The 20624-nt window shown below is 47.8% G+C and overlaps 1 protein-coding gene and 1 non-coding gene across 4 annotated transcripts in view; both read left to right on the forward strand.

Annotated features, from left to right (window-relative positions):
* ATP6V1C2 (ATPase H+ transporting V1 subunit C2) overlaps window positions 1-20624 on the forward strand; it is a 61512-nt gene that overhangs the window by 12827 nt on the left and 28061 nt on the right. For all 3 annotated transcript variants that reach the window (XR_012095207.1, XM_007971490.3, XM_007971492.3), the window contains exon 4: window positions 18433-18518. Coding sequence is in view for 2 of the 3 variants with exons in the window: in XM_007971490.3 (XP_007969681.3) it covers window positions 18433-18518 (86 nt within the window). In the remaining variant the exon portion in view is untranslated. The remainder of the gene's footprint in view (window positions 1-18432; window positions 18519-20624) is intronic.
* On the forward strand, window positions 8396-8459 carry LOC119627414 (U7 small nuclear RNA). The gene has a single exon (XR_005243608.1). It is a non-coding gene; the product is annotated as a U7 small nuclear RNA (small nuclear RNA).

Genomic DNA, 20624 nt, shown 5'->3' on the forward strand with positions numbered 1-20624 from the left:
TCCTGCCTCAACCTCCTGAGTAGCTGGGATTACAGGTGAACACCACCATGTACAACTAATATTTTATATTTTTTGTAGAGATGAGGGTTTCAGTATGTTGCCCAGACTAGTCTTGAACTACTGGGCTCAAGGAATCCTCCCACCTTGGCCTCCCAAAGTGCTGGGTTTACAGGCATGAACCACCATCCTCAGTCAATTCTGCAATTTTTAAATTCTTTTATTTGCTTTTGTTTTTCATTTCTAATTCTGTTGCCTTGTTAGAAAATGAATTAGGTTGGCCAGCCATGGTGGCTTATGCCTGTAATCCCAGCACTTTGGGAGGCCGAGGTGGGAGGATCACTTGAGGCCAGGAGTTCAAGACCAGCCTGGCCAACAGGGCAAAACCCCGTCTCTACTAAAATTACCAACAAAACAAAACAAAAAAATTAGCCAGGCGTGGTTGTGGGTGCCTGTAATCCCAGCTACTAGGGAGGCTGAGGCTGGAGCATCACTTGAACCTGGGAGGTGTAGTGAGCAGAGATTGTGCCACTGTACTCCAGCCTGGACAAGTGAGACTCTGTCTCAAAAAAAAAAAGAAAAAGAAAAAGAAAAAGAAAAGAAAGAAAATGAATTAGGTGCTATTTTGACCTTTGGGAATTTGCAATTTTCTTTGTGACCTAATCTATTGCCTATTTTTCTAAGTGTTTCATGGGTATCTGAAATGGGTGTGTTCTCTTGTTTTCATTGCACAGCATTGATAAATGTCTATTGGAGCAACACTATCAGTGAATGTCATATTTTCAATTTCATGTTTTTACACTTTAGGCGCTTTGCTGCCCTTACGGGGATGCAGAAAGATCTACGACAGTTTCTTTGTTTGTTTTTGGAGACACAGTCTCACTCTGTCGCCCAGGCTGGAGTGAAGTGGCGCAATCTGTCTCGGCTCACTGCAACCTTTGCCTTCCGGGTTCAAGCAATTCTCCTGCCTCAGCCTCCTGAGTAGCTGGGACTACAGGCACCCACCACCAGGCCCAGCTATTTTTTGTATTTTTAGTAGAGATGGGGTTTTGCCACATTGGCCAGGCTGGTCTCGAACTCCTGACCTCAAGTGATCCTGCCTCGGCCTCCCAAAATGCTGAGATTACAGGCGTGAGCCCCCACGCCTTGCCATCTATGACAGTTACAACTCCTCGAAGGCTGCCCCTTTGTTCCTCTCTAGCGCGTCTGTGTGCAGTATATTGTCTTGAATTCCATGCTGCCTGATAGTTTGTCCCGTCTCTATTTTGGTAACTGCCATTGATTGATAAATGAGAATATTGTTGTTTGAAGAGTTAAGTCGTTCGTGTTAGATCATGTAGCTGCCTAGTGTTGGGCCTTCGCCTGGTCATCCTGACTCCCTAGTCTGCCCTTGCTCTGTCGTAGGCCCCTCACAGGTGGCAGGAGCTCTCCTTTGCCTCCCCCGCCTTGATTTTCAGTTTAGGCCCAGCTGGGATAGTCTCCAGTATCTGCCAGGCTTCCCCCAGCTCCCAGCAGCTCTTATCAAACCAGAAGTCCAGTCAGCAGGGGAGGAAGGAATGTTGGCTGGCCACTTTAGGTACAACATGCGGGAGTAAGGGTCAGCTCGAGGCAATGTTGTGAAATTCCGAAATCGTTCTTTGGAGGTTAAATTTAATGTAAGGCATTTCCATCTTGGACCCTGCCCCAGTCCTTCAGGGACCCATGGCTCCATTGTTCCCCAGATCTCAGCAAGGCTTTTTTCAGTTAACACCGTGTTGGTGCTCATCACAGCCCCGGTAAATGGCAGCCATTTGGACGTTCCTTATTTTCACGAGCTTCAGGGGCAACCTTCCATGGTCCTTTTTGGATGTTCTTTTTCCATTAGCTTCATGTCCAAAGTTGGTATAATTCTCAACAGACAGCTTCCATTTGTGCAGCCTTCTGCCTAGGGTTCGTTCCCATCTCAGTCAAAGGCTCCAGAAACTTAAGCTCCTGGTGCTCAAGCAGACAGTCTGGACACTACCTCCCTGTCCAACCCTCCACAGGAGACGCCAGTAAGGACCGAGTCCTGTGGGCTCCACTTCCAAAATCTGTCCGGTATCCACCCACTTCTCAGCATGTCCATCGAAGCCACCTTCATTGCGTTCCTCTGCTTTTGCAATAGACTCAGTTGTCTCCCGGTTTCCCTTTCATTCATTCACCCCACAGCAACCAGAGTGATCTTTTTAAAAGCACCGTATCACAGATCACCTGAGGTTGGAAGTTGGAGACCAGCCTGACCGACATGGAGAAACCCCATCTCTACTAAAAATAGAAAAAATTAGCCGGGTGTGATGGCGCTTGCCTGTAATCCCAGCTACTCGGGAGGCTGAGGCAGGAGAATCGCTTGAACCTGGGAGACAGAGGTTGCAGTGAGCTGAGATCGCGCCATGGCACTCTAGCCTGGGCAATGAGAGCAAAGCTCCGTCTCAAAAATAAATAAATAAATAAAGGCACTGTATCACATGGCTCTCCTGCATGAAACCCTCCATGACTTTTCTGTGCCCTCAATGTAAAATTCTTACTTGCGACCCTTGCTTCCAGACCCCTAGTGGGTTAGGCGCCAGGGTACTCCTCTCCAGCCACTCTGGCTCCATCCTGCCTTGGTCCTATGCCTGGAAGACCCCCCACCCACCACCCCAGCTTAGCAGGGCAGGCTTCTTCTTATTGACCCGATCCCAGAAGACTGCTCACCCAGAAGACTTCTCCAGACTGCCAGCCAGCCCAGTCCCTCTAGGTGACCCCGTTTTCATTCTCTGCATTCCACAGCCCACTATTAAAGCCCACTGTATAAGTTATCTTTGCCTTTTTGGGGTATTAATTTTGTAATTAATATCCTTGCATAACTCTTTGTGTAAATTTTTGATTATTTTAAAGTTGCATGAAGATATTTAAATAAAACCTTACCAATGGCCGGGCGCAGTGGCTCATACCTGTAATCCCAGCAGTTTAGGAGGCCGAGGTGGGCGGATCACTTGAGGTTAGGAGTTCAAGACCATCCTGGCTAACATGGTGAAACCTCATCTGTGCTAAAAATACAAAAAATTAGCCGGGCGTGGTGGTAGGCACCTGTAATCCAAGCTACTTGGGAGGCTGAGGCAGGAGAATCACTTAAACCCAGGAGGCAGAGGCTGCAGTGAGCCGAGATCACACCTCTGCACTCTAGCCTGAGCGACAGAGTGAGACTCCATCTCAAAAAAAAAAAAAAAGTTGCATGCCCAAAGGTGGAATTACTGGTATAATGGACATAGGCATATTGAAAGCTGTTTGTACATACTACTAACTTGTTTTCCAATAAAGTTACAAGAAGTGCCCTTTTATCATACCCCATCTATTAAGTGCCCGGCAGGATGATGTGTGATTGTTTTAATGTGCATTTCTTGAATTTCCAGTGAGAGTAAACATATTTTCAAGAGCTCTAGCCATTGTACTCCTATTTGTGTGACTGGGCTGTTCCTGGCCTTGGCTCCTGCATCCTCTGGGCTGGGCTGCAGGTTGCACAACTCCAGGGGAAGCCCTTCACATTGTGTGTGCTGGAACTATGCTCCACCAGCACGGGACCTGCAATTGTTCTCAGTGACTGAGCAGCTTGGTGGATTGACTTTTTGGCATAGTCTCCAGAACTTCAATGTGTGATGTTTCTTTCTATCCCACATGCTTGGGGGATTGCCCAGTGATTCCTGAAAGACTGTAGGCCCCAGGGGATTTCAGCGACACTTCTCTGGGAGCTGAGTTCGGGTCCTCCTTGCCTGTTCCTTCCAATAGGAAAACTTTCTTTTTCATTTTTTGAGACCAAATCTCACTCTGTCGCCCAGGCTGGAGTGCAGTGGCGCTATGTCGGCTCACTGCAAACTCTGCCTCCCGGGTTCAAGTGATTCTACTGCCTCAGCCTCCCAAGTAGCTGGAATTATAGTATTGCGCCACCAGGCCCGGCTAATTTTTGTGTTTTTAGTAGAGACGGGGTTTCACCGTGTTGGCCAGGCTGGTCTCGAACTCCCAACCTCAGGTGATCCGCCCGCCTTGGCCTCCCAAAGTGCTGGGATTACAGGCGTGAGCCACCGCACCCAGCTGAAATTGGCTTTTTGAAGAGGGTAGAGCATTACTATCTGGGCCGCATGTGGGTGAATCACTCTATGATACCAGCTTGGCCAATGAGAATTCTGTTCTTAGTGACAAGAGTAACTTTGCTGGTGGCTCTACAAACTGTATGCGGAGGGGAGTCCTTCTAAAGAGCTAAAGGTGGGCTCCTGATTTAAACCTCCAGTTTCTGTGAAGCCAGGTTGGAATTTAAAGCATGGTGTGTCTGTGGCCAGAGTCCCCAGGGGGAGCCTCCTAGTGAGCCTCACTGGACCTTTGTTTTTGTGAAAAGAAAATCACTTAATTGCTGTGGAGTCACATTTTCCTGGTGACTTTGCTGCAGGGCATGTCGACTTCATTGTCCCTTGGTGGAGGAGGAAGTAGAGAGACAAAGGATGGGGTGAGGTGCCCAGGGGCTCCTGAGTCACCAGGGTAGGCAGGGAACAGGCTCCCCCTGGAAGCTTCTGGGCCTCCCCTCTCAGGTGTGTGGGGCACCCCCTGTGTGGCTGCAGGGGAGAGGCCAGGGCAGGTGGCCCGTCTCATCAAGGTGCCCTGACAGTGGCTGGGCACTGGCACGCCCGGGGTTTTGGGTTATCCGGAGCGGGCATGCTAGTACCTGCTTTCACGGATGGAGACTGGCTTTAGGGAAAGGCTGGGGGTCAGGACCAGCTGACATTGTGGCCACCAGTGAAGTGATCTGGGGCAAGCTTCTGGGTCTCTGTGCACTCCATTTCCTCAGCTCTAGGGGCCTTGGCTTTGTGTGTGGAGCATTCAGATATAAATCCTTAGTGCTTTTCTGAGGGCAAAGAGAAGCTCCCAGATGCCCTCCCTCCCACCCTGCCCTGTAACCTGGTTGCACTCTTCCCGGGCATCTGCGTTCCTCCCTCCCTCCTTCCCTCTCTCCTTCCTTCCCTCCCTCCTTCCCTCCTTCCTCCCTCCCTCCTTCCCTCCTTCCTTCCCTCCCTCCTTCCCTCCTTCCTTCCCTCCCTCCTTCCCTCTCTCCTTCCTTCCCTCTCTCCTTCCTCTCCTCTCTCCTTCCTCCCCTCTCTCCTTCCTTCCTTCCCTCCCTCCTTCCCTCTCTCCTTCCTTCCCTCCCTCCCTCCTTCCCTCCTTCCTCCCCTCCCTCCTTCCTTCCCTCCTTCCTCCCCTCCCTCCCTCCTTCCCTCCTTCCTTCCCTCCCTCCTTCCCTCCTTCCTTCCCTCCCTCCTTCCCTCTCTCCTTCCTTCCCTCTCTCCTTCCTCCCCTCTCTCCTTCCTCCCCTCTCTCCTTCCTTCCTTCCCTCCCTCCTTCCCTCTCTCCTTCCTTCCCTCCCTCCCTCCTTCCCTCCTTCCTCCCCTCCCTCCTTCCTTCCCTCCTTCCTCCCCTCCCTCCCTCCTTCCCTCTCTCCTTCCTTCCCTCTCTCTCTCCTTCCTTCCCTCTCTCCCTCCTTCCTTCCCTCTCTCCTTCCTTCCCTCTCTCCTTCCTTCCCTCTCTCCTTCCTTCCTTCCCTCTCTCCTTCCTTCCTTCCCTCTCTCCTTCCTTCCCTCTCTCCTTCCTTCCCTCTCTCCTTCCCTCCTTCCTTCCTTCCCTCTCTCCTTCCTTCCCTCTCTCCTTCCTTCCCTCTCTCCTTCCTCCCCTCTCTCCTTCCTCCCCTCTCTCCTTCCTTCCTTCCTTCCCTCCCTCCTTCCCTCTCTCCTTCCTTCCCTCCCTCCCTCCTTCCCTCCTTCCTCCCCTCCCTCCTTCCTTCCCTCCTTCCTCCCCTCCCTCCCTCCTTCCCTCTCTCCTTCCTTCCCTCTCTCCCTCCTTCCTTCCCTCTCTCCTTCCTTCCCTCTCTCCTTCCTTCCTTCCCTCTCTCCTTCCTTCCTTCCCTCTCTCCTTCCTTCCCTCTCTCCTTCCTTCCCTCTCTCCTTCCTTCCCTCTCTCCTTCCTTCCCTCTCTCCTTCCTTCCCTCTCTCCTTCCTTCCCTCCCTCCTTCCCTCCCTCCTTCCCTCCCTCCTTCTCTCTCTCCTTCCTTCCCTCTCTCCTTCCTTCCTTCCTTCCTTCCTTCCTTCCTTCCTTCCTTCCTTCCTTCCTTCCTCTCTCCCTCCCTCCCTTCCTTCCTTCCTTCCTTCCTTCGTCTCGCCCTGTGGCTTAGGCTGGAGTGAAGTGGTGCGTTCTCGGCTCACTGCAACCTCCGCCTCCCGGGCTCAAGCGGTTCTCCTGCCTCAGCCTCCCGAGTAGCTGGGATTACAGGCACACACCGCCACACCCAGCTAATTTTTGTATTTTTAGTAGAGACAGGGTTTGGCCGTGTTGGCCAGTCTAGTCTCCAACTCCTGACCTCAGGTGATCAGCCCACCTCCGCCTCCCAAAGTGCTGGGATTACAGGCGTGAGCCACCGCGCCAGCCTTTCTGGGTAATTTCTGACAACCAAACAACTCTATCCTGCGTTTGTCAGAATTATTCCAGAAAATCCAGGGAGGCGGAAAACTTTCTCTTTGGTGTTGCATAGACTTGCCCTCAGGATCCTCAGAACCTGTATCCACTGCTCCTCAGCAGGAGAGCTGGAGGTGGGAGACCCAACCCTTCCTTCTACAAAGAAGGGAGCGGCCTGTGCAGTTTGCAGGGCAGAACCCCTGGAGACACTGTGTCTTAAGGCCACTTAAGAATCTCCTCTGCTGGGCCCTGTGATCTGTGGCCTCAAGTATTCACCCCTGATTCCAGCCCTCCTGCTGGGGTGCAAGGCTTCTGGGCACCCGCCGGCTGCTCCTCTCCCCATACCCCCGGACTGGAAGAGTCCCCGGGGCCCTGCATGGCAGGAATGTCCTGGCTGTGGGTGCAGAAGAAGAGGAGACAGATCTCAGGAGCCCCGCTCACCGTTGGGATCGAAGCCCTTCAGCCATCCTCTACCCCAGGGCCATTCTACCGCCCCTGAGCGCCTTGGGGCCCAGGGTTTAGAAATCAGCAGGGCTAAGAGGTGCCCCTGTAGTCTTTGTGGAAAGGAAGGAAAAGGCATGTTCAGTACAGACCTGCCACAGGCAGATTTGTGAAACTCCCGGGTGGCCCCTTCTCACCTGATTCCCCACCACAGCTTGCCTGTATCTAGAGACTGCCTGCCCAGCACCCAAAGGCCTACAGTACCTACCTGCCCTGCCTCACACCTGGGCAATGCCCCCCACTCCTCCCATCCCCAGCCTACTCAATTTCTTCCCTTGGGGATTCCCCAGATGACTATCAAGGTAAGGGGCTGGGCCTGAGTAGCATGCCCTTGTCTTCCTCCTTTATTTACTCATTGCTTTTCTATTGGAATTACCATGATTGACTTTTTGTTTTTTGAAACAGGGTCTTGCTCTGTTGCCCAGACTGGAGTGCAGTGATTCAATCACTCCTCACTGCAACCTGCCTCACCCTCCCGAGTTGCTGGGACTACAGGCACACCCCACTACCCATGGCTAATGTTTATTTATTTATTTATTGTAGATACAGGGTCTCACTATGTTGCTCAAACTGATCTTGAACTCCTGGGCTCAAGTGATCCTCCTGTCTTGGCCTCCCAAAGTGCTGAGATTACAGGTGTGAGCCACCACACCTGATCTCATTCTTTTTTAGAGACTTCTTGGTGGTTCATTATATCAGATGGGTCCCTTATTGATAAATATTGAAATGGCTTCCTGTCTTTTGTAATTACAAACCATTCTGCCACAAAATATGGTGTTTGTAGCACATGAGCCAGTATGGCAGAAGAATAAATTTCTAGAAGTTCAATGGCTCACACCTGTAATCCCAGCACTAGGGAGGCCGAGGCAGAAGGATGGCTTGAGCCCAGTAGTTGGAAACTAGCTTAGGCACCATAGGGATGCCCTGTCTGTACAAATAATAATAATAAATTAGGCCGGGCATGGTGGCTCATGCCTGTAATCGCAGCAGTTTGGGAGGCCGAGGCGGGTGGATCACTTGAGGTCAGGAGTTCAGGACCAGCCTGGCTAACATGGTGAAACCCCATCTCTACTAAAAATACAAAAATTAGCCAGGCATGATGGCAGGCACCTATAATCCCAGCTCCTCGGGAGGCTGAGGCAGGAGAATACCTGGAACCCAGGAGGTGGAGGTTGCAGTGAGCCAAGATTGCACCACTGCACCCTAGCCTGGGCAACAGAGCGAGATTCTGTCTCTAAATAAATAAATAAATAAAATTTAGCCAGGCATGGTGGTGTGTGCCTGTAATCCCAGCTACCTGGGAGGCTAAGGTAGGAGGATCCCTCGAGCACAGGAATTTGAGGCTGCAGTGGGCCGTGTAACACCATTGCACTGCAGCCTGGGTGACAGTGCGACCCTGTCTTGAAGAAAATAATACAGCTTTTTTAGAATTTGTCTAGGAGGTTTTCTGGTTTTCACCAGAACCAACCCTTGCCTCTAAATGTTTGACAGATACTCTAAAATTACTCTCTAGTAAGGCGGTACCAATCAACACCTCATCTCAACAGTGCATTGATGCTCCTGTTTCCCCAAGGACTGCCAATGCTGCATTAGGAATTTTCTTAATACACTGAACTAATTGGTGTAAATGATATTCCTGCGCAAGTGAGGTTGAGCTTTCTTCCTCACGCTTATGGGCTATTTGTTGACGCTCTTCTATGAACCTATAGCAAGCATTTGGCCAGGCCTCCTCACCTTTAATGCTGCAGATGTTTAACTTGGGGAAATTCTAGTATCTGACACTTGAACTACATAAACCGGTCTCCCTGTTACAATAATTGTCACCATGCTCGATGGTTTTTTTTTTAGACGGAGTCTCTCTCTGTCACCAGGCTGGAGTGCAGTGGCATGATCTTGTCTCACTGCAACCTCTGCCTCCTGGGTTCAAGTGATTCTCCTGCCTCAGCTTCCAGAGTAGCTGGGACTACAGGTGTGCGCTACCACGCCCAGCTAATTTTTTTGTATTTTTAGTAGAGACGGGGTTTCACCATGTTGGCCAGGATGGTCTCAATCTCTTGACCTCGTGATCTGCCCACCTCAGACTACCAAAGTGCTGGGATTACAAGCATGAGCCATCACACCTGGCCAATTTTTAAGAATATGGGTTTATTACTTTAAAATGTATTTTTATCATTTATTACCATTTGTTTATTTCTTTCTATTTTTTTTTCTGAGACAGAATTTCATTCTTGTTGCCCAGGCTGGAGTGCAATGGCACAATCTCAGTTCATTGCAACCTGGCCTCCCGGGTTCAAGCGATTCTCCTGCCTCAGCCTCCTGAGTATCTGGGTGCCCGCCACCACACCCAGCTAATTTTTTTTTGTATTTTTAGGAGAGATGGGGTTTCACCATGTTGGCCCTGCTGGTCTCGAACTTCTGACCTCAGGTGATCCACTCACCTCAACTTCCCAAAGTGCAGGGATTATAGGCATGAGCCACTGTGCCCAGCCTATTTGTTAGCTTTTTAATCTTTTTTTTTTCCAGAGTCTCACTCTGTCACCCAGGCTGGAGTGCAGTGACACGATCTCAGCTCACTGCAACCTCCACCTCCCTGATTCAAGCGATTCTCCTGCCTCAGCCTCCCAAGTAGCTGGGGCTACAGGCTTGTACCACAACACCCTGGTAATTTTTGTATTTTAAGTAGAGATGGAGTTGCACCATGTTGGCCAGGCTGGTCTCGAACTCCTGACCTCAAGTGATCCACCTACCTCTGCCTCCCAAAGTGCTGGGATTACAGGCGTGAGCCACCGCCCCCGGCCAACCATTTTTAAGTGTACAGTTCAGTGGCGTTAAGTACGTTGACACTGCTGTTACAACCGTCACCACCCTCCACCCGCAGGACTTTTTCCATCTTGAAGAACTGAAACTGTATTCATTAAACAGTAACTCCTCATTTCCTCCTCCACCAGGCCCTGGCATACTTTCCCTCTGTATGAATTAGACTATTTTAGGTACCGCCTAGGAATGAAATCATATAGTGTTTGACCTTTTCTGGCTGGCTTATTTTACTCAGCATAATGTCTTCAATGCCTACAACACGTGTCAGAATTCCCTTCCTTTTAAGGCTGGCCAGTGCCGCATTATGTGGACACACCACATTCTCTGTATCCACTCAGCCCTTGATGGATGCTTGGGTCGCTCCCACCTTTTAGCTATTTTTTTTTTTGTTTTTGAGATGGAGTTTGCGACTTCCCCGAGTAGCTGGAACGACAGGTGTGCGCCACCACACCTGGCTAATTTTTGTATTTTTAGTAGAGATGAGGTTTCACCATGTGGACCAGGCTGGTCTCAAACTCCTGACCTCAAGTGATCTGCTCACCTTGGCCTCCCAAAGTGCTGGGATTACAGGTGTGAGCCACTGAGCCCGGCCTTGACTATTGTTAATAATGCTGCTATGTTTATTTTTATTATTTATTGTTTATTTTGTTATCATTGACTATTTTATTTTTAGCTTCTCTTATTTCTTTTCTTTTTTTTTTTTTTTTTTTGAGACGGAGTCTCGCTCTGTCGCCCAGGCTGGAGTGCAGTGGCCAAATCTCCGCTCACTGCAAGCTCCACCTCCCGGATTTACGCCATTCTCCTGCCTCAGCCTCCCAAAGTGCTGGGATTTTTTTTCTTTGTTTTTGAGACAGTCTCCCTCTGTCACCCATCCTGGAGTGCAGTGGTCCAATCTCAGTCCACTGTAACTTCCGCCTCCCGGGTTCAAGTGATTCTCGTGCCTCAGCCTCCCAAATACCTGGGATGACAGGTGCCCACTGGCACGCCAGGCTAGTTTTTGTATCTTTAGTGGAGATGGGGTTTCACCATGTTGGCCAGGCTGGATTGAAACTCCTGGACCTCAAGCGATCGCCCACCGTGGCTTTCCAAAGTGCTGGGGTTACAGATACGAGTGACTGCACCCAACCGTAGTTTCTTTTATTTTCTATTTGCAAAAGTAATATGTTTTTAACAAATTAAAACATAGCATTACATAAATTCATGGAAATTACAGGTCTCCATTCTTGTATCCATGAAGATAATAGGCAGTGTTAACAGTTCGGTTTCTTTTCTTTTAGGATTCTTATTTAGGTATATGCTGACATAATTTTTTAAGTGGGGTTATATGCTTTACATGCTTAAATGCTTTATTTTGACCCAATTTCAAATTTCCAGAAAGTATGAAAGACAATAAAAAGAATTGTCAGCCAGGCGCGGTGGCTCACGCCTGTAATCCCAGCACTTTGGGAGGCCAGGGCAGGTGGATCACCTGAGGTTGTGAGTTCCAGACCAGCCTGACCAACATGGAGAAATCCCGTCTCTACTAAAAATACAAAATTAGCTGGGCATGGTGGTGCATGCCTGTAGTCCCAGCTACTCGGGAGGCTGAGGCAGGAGAATTGCTTGAACCCAGGAGGTGGAGGTTGCGATGAGCCGAGATCGCGCTATTGCACTCCAGCCTGGACAACAAAAGTGAAATTCAGTCTCAAAAAAAAAAAAGAGAAAAGAAAAGAATTTTTGTATACTTTTACCACATCTGCTTTCTCTGTTTCTGTCTCTGCGTCTGTCTTTTCTTTCTCTCTTTCTGAACTCTGAACTCTTCAACAGTAAGTTGCAGACATGATGTTCATTTACCTCTAAAAACTTCAGGGTGTATTTCCTAAAAACAAGGACATCCTCTTATGTACCTTAGTATGATGATCAAAATCAGGAATGCAATACTGGTACTCGGTCTACAGATTTCACTTGGATATCACCGTTTGTCTCAATAGTGTGCTTTCGAAGCTGGGGACGGTGGCACATTTCTGTAGTCTCAGCTACTCAGAAGGCTGAGGTGGGAGGATCACTTGAGGCCAGGAGTTTGAGACGAGTCTGGACCACACAGCAAGACACCATCTCTTTAAAAAAGAAAAAAGCACACTTTCTACCAAAATAAAATGTCATATTTTCTCAGATAATAGTAAAAACTGAGATGACTTCCTGTCTTCTGTAATAAATTGTCATGTCTCTTTGGCCTTATTTAAACGGGAACACTTACACAGACTTTTTGACTTTCTTTCTTTTTTTTGTTTTTTTTTTTTGTTTTTTTTGAGACGGAGTCTCACTGTGTTACCCAGGCTGGAGTGCAGTGGCACGATCTCGGCTCACTGCAACCTCTGCCTCCCAGGCTCAAGCAATTGTCCTACCTCAGCCTCAAACCTTTCCAGCCTAAACCTGGAAGGGTTTAGGGTTACAGTAGCTGGGATTACAGGCATGCACCACCACACCCGGCTAATTTTTGTGTCTTTAGTAGAGACGGGGTTTAGCTATGCTGGCCTGGGTAGTCTCGAACTCCTGACCTCGTGATCCACCTGCCTTGGCCTCCCAAAGTGCTGGGATTACAGGCGTGAGCCACTGCGCCCGGCCTTTTTGACTTTGATGGCTCTGAGTTTTTTAAGTGTTTAGGTCAGATGTTTTGTAAAATGCTCCTTAATTTGAACTCGTGCTGCTTCCTCATGGCTAGACTGAGGTTATGCAGTTTTGGCAAAATGCTGCAGAGGTGACGTTGTTTTCCTCAGTGCATCGCAGGAGGCACACAGCATTGGTCTTTTCCATGTGTATGATGTTAACTTTGGTCACTTGACTAAGGCAGTATCTGCTTAAATTTTTTTTTTTTTTTTTTTTTAACAAGGTAAAAGATACATACAGTGAAATGTGCACATCTTAAGTGAACAGGCTGGAGAGTTTTGACAAATAAGTCTCATCCATCAGTGTAACCAACATCCCAATCGAGGTCTTTATATATTGTTTACAGTGGCTTTAAAATTAAAAATATGGTTTGTCTGTCTTTTATGGGTTAATATAAATTTTTTTTCCTGGCATTTCACATAAAGCTGCCAGAGTTTACTTTAGACTAACATGGAAGAGCTAATTCCCACGGGCCTTGGAATAGTGTAGATTTATGATCAATTTATGCTTCGACACTAGCTTACCGTGTAGGGTGACCTTTAGCTCTCTAAGTCTTAATTTTTTTCATCTCTAAAATGGGGATGTCACTTAGCTCAAAACATTGTCTCAAGAATGGAATCTTCCGGCCGGATATGGTGGCTCAGGCCTGTAATCCCAGTACTTTTGGAGGCCTAGGTGGGTGGATCGCCTGAAGTCAGGAGTTCGACACCATCCTGGCCAACATGGTGAAACCCCATCTCTACTAAAAATACAAAAAATTAGCTGAGCGTGTTGGCAGGCGCCTGTAATCCCAGCTACCAGGGAGGCTGAGGCAGGAGAATCGCTTGAACCTGGGAGACGGAGGTTGCAGTGAGCCAAGATCGCGCCATTGTACTCCAGCCTGGACAACAAGAGTGAAACTCCGTCTCAAAAAAAAAAAAAGAATGGAGTCTTCAAAACACCTAAAAAATCATATATATCAATAAATAAAAAAATTTTTTTAAAGAGGCTGGGTATGGTGGCTCAATGCCTGTAATCTCAGCACTTTAGGAAGCTGAGGTGGGAGAATCACTTGAGGCCAGGCGTTCAAGACCAGCCTGGGCAACATAGCAAGACCCTGGCCCTACCAAAAAAAAACTTTTCTTAAATGAACAAGCCAGGAAAAAAAAACAGCAAAATATATGAATATGCTATTCACAGAAGAAGAAAACAGGCTTTTATAGAGCCAAACATGAGAAAAGATGTTCCAGCCTCACTGATGATCAAAGAAATGCAAATAAAAGCAACAATGAGATATAATTTTTCAGATATCAGATTGGCAGAGATGACAAAGATTCATAATACCTATGTTGGCAAGGGTTTAGGGAAGCAAGCAGTCTCACACTGGGGTGTGAGTGTACACTAGCTTTGTACATGTGTAGGGTAGTTTAATCCTGCTTGTTAAAACTCTAAATGTTCATACTCTTAATTCCAGAAGTTCCTTTCTTAGCAACTTATTTTTTCTTTTTAAATGCATTTTTTTAAAATGCATTTTTCTTTTTAAAAATACATTTATTTATTTTTTTAACAAAGTTCAGCTTTCTGATCCAGACAACTTATTTTTTATATATACCTGCACAAGTGAGCAAAATGTATGTATTATTGTGATACCATATCAAAGTGGCAACAACTCAAATGTCCAATCGTAGAGAATTTGTTATGATACAGCTGTGACGTGAAATACAGTACAGTAAATGAAAGGAATGAGGAACCAGTCTTCTCCTGTGAAAAGGTGTTCACAACGAACTGTAGACTGAAAAAAAGTACATTTAACACAGAATCTAGACTCTTAGTTCCCTTTCAATGAGAAAAATTTTCCGATTCAGTAATACTGCAATTCACTGATGACCATCGTTAATGATCACAGCTAAGTCAGGACTGTTTGTGGTATGTGGAACAAGGGTTTTTTCTAGCAGTAGAGCTTCATCAGACCATGTTATTGGGAGACGTTTCTGGTGTCATGTATATGGCTACAGGCCCCACTTCTATGTAGTTAAAGACTTCACAGAAGGGCAGGTGTGGTAGCTCATGCCTGTAATCTCAGCACTTTGGGAGGCCGAGACAGGTGGATTGCTTGAACTCAGGGGTTTGAGACCAGGCTGGGCAACATGGTGAAATCCCGTCTCTACCAAAAATACAAAAATTAGCGGGGCTTGGTGACAGATGCCTGTAGTCCAGCTACTCAGGAGGCTGAGGCAGAAGGATCGCTTGAACCTGGAAGGTGGAGGTTGCAGGGAGCCGAGATAGCACCACTGCACTCCAGCCTGGGCGACAGGGTGAGACCCTGTCTCAAAAATGAAAAGCAAACAAAACAAAACAAACAAAAACTTCATAGAGGCGAGGACAAGGAGCACTAAAGAGTCATTAGCAAAATGATGAGTGAGTTCTCTTCTTAGGTCTGTTAGGACAGAAAAAAGTAGGGGTGCCAGAATTCATTGATCCATTCATCAAATGTTGCTGAGCAGCTGCTGTGAGTCAGGCACTATGGTAGGTGCTGGATGTATGTAAACAAATAACTACTCAAAATATTACAGGGAATGTGGTGATAGGAGACAGCAACTCCCACAGGCCGCCGTAAGGATAAAGGAGGAACCATTGGCAGCACTAAAATAGGAGCTCCGAAAGAGCAGGGACTTTGTTTTGTCCATGACGTTTTAGAACAGTGCTTGGCACATAGTAGTTGTTTGATGTATGAAATTTGCTGAACGAATGAACGAATGAATTCATGGAGTCAGGGTCCCAACAGATAACAGAAGATCCACTTGCAAATTATGCCCGGGATAATTTGAGGAGGAGCTCCTTATAGGGAGACGGAGTTACGTGTGGGCTACAGGAGAATCACAGGAACCATGCAGGAACCCAGGCTGGTGGAGAGACATTGTCACAACCTCTAGGCTGGCAGGGACGAGAGGATTGAGGTCACTGGAACTGGGAGGGAACCAGACTCTCCCTCCCTCTGATCTCCTGCCAAATCTACCCAGGAATCATGGGGCAGAGAACCCAAAACAGTCCACCCAGGTTGCCTAGAGCGTATCTCAGGGTGTCTCTCACAGACTCTGATACCTTACAATGGTATCGGGCACCAAACTCCATGAAGAATCCTGTGAGATAAGGAGTGTCATCCCCATTTTACAGCTGAAAACTGTCAAAATGTGAAAACATTTTGCAGACGAAACTGAGATTAGTTAGGTAACCTACCCGAGGTTATAATCAGTAAGACGCTATTAGCTACTGTTCTAAGAAATGCCATCATACTGGTGGAGATTTAATCCCAGGATGGGACACGGTGACGGTAAAGATAGCAGTGTGGCCTGATGGCTGAGAGCCTCATTTGTGGAGTCCACATAATGACTGGATGGTTGGAAGGGATGGGGCAAACTACTTCTCTGGGTCTCAGTTTCTCCATCCGTAAAATGAGATGATACCCAACTTTTGGGAATTTTTGTGAGGATTAAATGAGGCAATGATTATAGAATGTCTGATACTTGGTCGACTCTACTAAATAATAGGTGATATCAGAAGATGACCTTAACTCTGTCTGGCTGGGCTCAGTGACTCATGCCTGTAATCTCAGCAATTTGGGAGGCTGAGGCCTGAGGATCACTTTAGTCCAGGAGTTTGAGACCAGCTTGGGCAATATAGTAAGACCTCGTCTATACAAAAAAATTTTTAAATTAGGTGGAGGATCACTTGAGTTTGGGAGGTCAAGGCTGCAATAAGTCATGATCACACCACTGTATTCCCATCCTACCTGGGTGACAGAGCGACATCCTGCCTAAAAAAAAAAAAAAAGCCGGGCGTGGTGGCTCACGCCTGTAATCCCAGCACTTTGGGAGGCCGAGGCGGGTGGATCACGAGGTCAGGAGATCGAGACCATCCTGGCTAACACGGTGAAACCCCGTCTCTACTAAAAATACAAAAAAAATTGGCCAGGCGTGGTGGCGGGCGCCTGTAGTCCCAGCTACTCGGGAGGCTGAGGCAGGAGAATGGCATGAACCCGGGAGGCGGAGCTTGCAGTGAGCTGAGATCCGGCCACTGCACTCCAGCCTGGGTGACAGAGCGAGACTCGGTCTCAAAAAAAAAAAAAAAAAAAAGACCTTAACTCACATAAACCATGCAAGTGTTAAGCCTTTGGAAATATGCCAGAATGTGAAATGTGTTCCCTCTTGGGTGGGGGAGTATGGTTGTTCAATTTTTGTTAACTACTTTATACTTGTATTTTTCCATTTTTGACCATGAACACGTGACTTTGGGAGTCAGGAAAGCAAGGTGCTACCTCTCCTCCTTCCTTTCCTTTTATGAGGGCATCCCATGTCCCTGCCTCTGTTTTCTGTGTTGGGCCCTAGGCCTCTGGGCTCCGGTCCGAGTGGCCAGGGTGGCCAGCGTCTGCAGCAGTGGAAGATCTTGTACTCCATGTAGGATTCCGTGACTTGAGTCCGCTCTTCCTGCAAACACCACCTCCCCGCTGAGGGCGGGGAGAATGTGGAGAGAGCCTGAGGCAACAATTTGGATCCTCATAACTTTCAGACTTTGCTCCTAGTTTGACTTGTTTTCCAACTGGAGTTCTAATGGCTCAGGCTCCTGGAGCAGACTCTCCTTGCTATGAGATGATTGGTTATGTCAATATTCATGATAATCCTGTAAAATGAGTATCATGCACATTTTATAGGTAAGAGAACCGAGGCTCAAAGTAATTATATCAGTTTGGCTAAAATTGTCAGGGCGCGATGACTCACACCTGTAATCCCAGCACTTTGGGAGGCTGAGGCAGGTGGATCACTTGAGGTCAGGAGTTCGAGACCAACCTGGCCAACATAGCAAAACCCCGTCTCTGCTAAAAACACAAAAATTACCTGGGTGTGGTGGTGAGCCCCTGTAATCCCAGCTACATGGGAGGCTGAGGAAGGAGAATCACTTGAACCCGGGAGGCAGAGCTTGCAGTGTGTCGAGATTGTGCCACTGCACTCCAGCCTGGGCGACAGAGCAAGACTCTGTCTCCAAAAAAAAAAAAAAAAATTGGCTAAAATCCTACATTTGGTAATTGACAGAGCTGTGGCCAATTTGAGTCCTTTTGCCTTCAAATGCTGTACTTTCTGAAGCCTTCAGTATGTTTTTCAGAGACAAAAAGTTTTAATGTTCTAATTATAAAAGCAATACCTGATTATAATTGGACAATATGTAAAGTAGGAAAATCACTTTCATGTCATCGTAGCCAGTGTCCGTACTGCCTGCAGGAGCTTGTATCTTGGTATTTTTCCAACATTATAATGCAAGCCTTGTTCCACAGTATCAGGAATTCTTTGAAGCTTTATATTCAATGGCTCCCTAATAATCCCTCAGCTGGATGTGCCATCATTTACTTAAACAATTCCCTATTGTAGGACCTTCCAGTTGTCTCCAATTCTTTACTGTCAGCAGCGTGCTGCAAAGAACATCGTTTTATTCAGAAAGCTTTTTCTGTTTGTCCCGTTTCCTTAAGATAGCTTCCCAGAAGTGGAATTACTGGTTCAAAGGTTATTAGCATTTTTTTTTTTTTTGAGATGAAGTCTAGCTCTGTCACCCAGTCTAGAGTGCAATGGTGCGATCTCTGCTCACTGCAAGCTCCGCCTCCCGGGTTCAAGCAATTCTTCTGCCTCAGCCTCCCGAGTAGCTGGGACTACAGGTGCCCGCCACCACACCCGGCTAGTTTTTGTATTTTTAGTAGAGACGGGGTTTCACCATGTTGGCCAAGATGGTCTCTATCTCTTGACCTAGTGATCTCCCTGCCTCGGCCTCCCAAAGTGCTGGGATTACAGGTGTGAGCCACCGTGCCTGGCCGCTATTGGCATTTTAACCCTCTTCATCCATCTTGCCAAATTATTCCCCCACAGGGTGTCACTGGCTACTTTTCCTGCCAGCAGCATGTGACAGTATTTTGAGGACAGCTTCCTACTCTAACCAGCTCTTTTTCTTCTCTCTCCAAAGCCTCATAAGAAGAATGGCTCAGAGCGTGGTGGAAGTCATGGAGGACTCAAAGGGGAAGGCCCAGGAGCACCTCCTGGCAAATGGAGGTAGGTGGGGCGGCCCTCTGACGTGGAGCGCAATCTCCCAGCTCCGTCTAGACCAGAGTCGCCCTCGCTGTGGCCACACAGCAATCATCAAGACGACCCAGGCCTCAGTGGATGCTCTGGATTGACAGGTTGGGCAGAGGCTCTGCACTCACTTTTATTTATTTATATCATTATTATTTTGAGACAGTCTCCCTCTGTTGCCCAGGCTAGAGTGTGGTGCAATCTTGGCTCACTGCAACCTCCGCCCCCCGGGTTCAAGCGATTCTCCTGTCTTAGCCTCTTGAGTAGCTGGGACTACAGGCACCCGCTGCCACGCCTGGCTAATTTTTGTATTTGTAGTAGAGACAGAGTTTCACCATGTTGGCCAGGCTGGTCTCAAATTCCCAACCTCAAGTGATCTGCCCACCTTGGCCTCCCAAAGTACTGTGATTACAGGCATGAACTACCATACCCGGCCAATTTTTATGATGATTATTTTCTGAGACGTGGTATTGCCCAGGCTGGAGTGCAGTGGTGTGATCATAGCTCAATGCAGCCTCAACCTCTCAGGCTCAAGGGGTCCTCCTACCTCAGCCTCTTGCTCACCACCACACCTGGCTATATATATATATACATATATATATATGTATGTGTATATATATATATATATTTTTTTTTTTTTTTTTGAGATGGAGTTTCGCTCTTGTTGCCCAGGCTGGAGCGCAGTGGCACGATCTTGGTTCACAGCAACCTCCGCCTCCCGGGTTCAAGCGATTCTCCCGCCTCAGCCTCCCGAGTAGCTGGGATTACAGGCATACGCCACCATGTCTGGCTAGTTTTGTATTTTTAGTAGAGACAGGTTTTCTCCATGTTGGTCAGGCTGGTCTCGAACTCCCGACCTCAGGTGATCCGCCTGCTCCAGTCTCCCAAAGTGCTGGGATGACAGGAGTGAGCCACCGTGCCCAGCCACGCCTGGCTAATATTTTTTATTTTTTGTAGAGATGGGGTCTCGCAATGTTGCCCACGCCAGTCTTAAACTCCTGGGCTCAAGCAATCCTCCTGCCTTGGCCTCCCAAAGTGCTGGGATTCCAGGTGTGAGCCACTGTTCCTGGCTGGTGCACTGCTTTTAGCTCATCAGCACTGCTAGGTTTGGAAGTTATGCCCCTTCCTAAGTTCACAGCTCTGCAGTTCCGCCTCTACTCTCACCAGCTGGTGAACTCCTCAGAGTGTTGCAAATGAACACAGGGTCGGGGGGCTCAGTCCGGCTCCTACTGTTTGCCCCTCCACCCACTCCAGAGCCACCACTCTCCCGACCTGGGCAATTCTGCCTCCTCACCTCACCCTCACCGATTTATCCCTTTGCCCAAACCAGATATGAAAAATGCCTTCCTGTGCTGAGGAAGGCCTCCAGCCAGTCTTCAATTGCCATCCAGTAAATAAGAACAGAGGCTGTGCCCTGAAGGCTCCCTGCAGTGCAGTCACGTTGGGAATGTCTGTCTTCCCCGTGGTGATAGGAGGAACCTTTAGATTCCAATGATGTTTTGGTTCATTAACTGTATGCATGCTATTTCAGTGCATTTAAAGTGTGCAAGGCAAAACCTTTGAGACTTTGGAAACTTTAGAATTAAATATTTAAATATCTGTCGAGATGATTAAACTTACGTGATTCTATGCATATATATTGAAGGTGAGAGTAGAGATAATACTGGGCCAGTGTGGTGGCTTACGCCTGTAATCCCAGCATTTCTGGAGACCGAGGCGGGTGGATCACTTGAGGTCAGGAGTTCAAAACCAGTCCAGCCAACATGGTGAAAAACCCCATCTCTACTAAAAATACAGAAAACATTAGCTGGGTGTAGTGGTGCACACCTGTAATCCCAGCTACTTGGGAGGCTGGGAGAGGATAACTGCTTGAAACAGGGAGGCAGAGATTGCTGTGAGCCAAGATCGCACCATTGCATTCCAGTCTGGGTAACAGAGTGAGACTCTGTCTCAAAACAAACAAACAAAAAATAACAGCAATAGATAATACTGTATGTTTACTGTACCTTTTCCATGTTTAGGAATATTTAGATATACAAATGCCATGTGTTACAGTTGCCCACAGTATTCAGTACAGTCACATGC

Source organism: Chlorocebus sabaeus, chromosome 14 (assembly GCF_047675955.1).
Source record: "Chlorocebus sabaeus isolate Y175 chromosome 14, mChlSab1.0.hap1, whole genome shotgun sequence".
Taxonomy (NCBI): domain Eukaryota; kingdom Metazoa; phylum Chordata; class Mammalia; order Primates; family Cercopithecidae; genus Chlorocebus; species Chlorocebus sabaeus.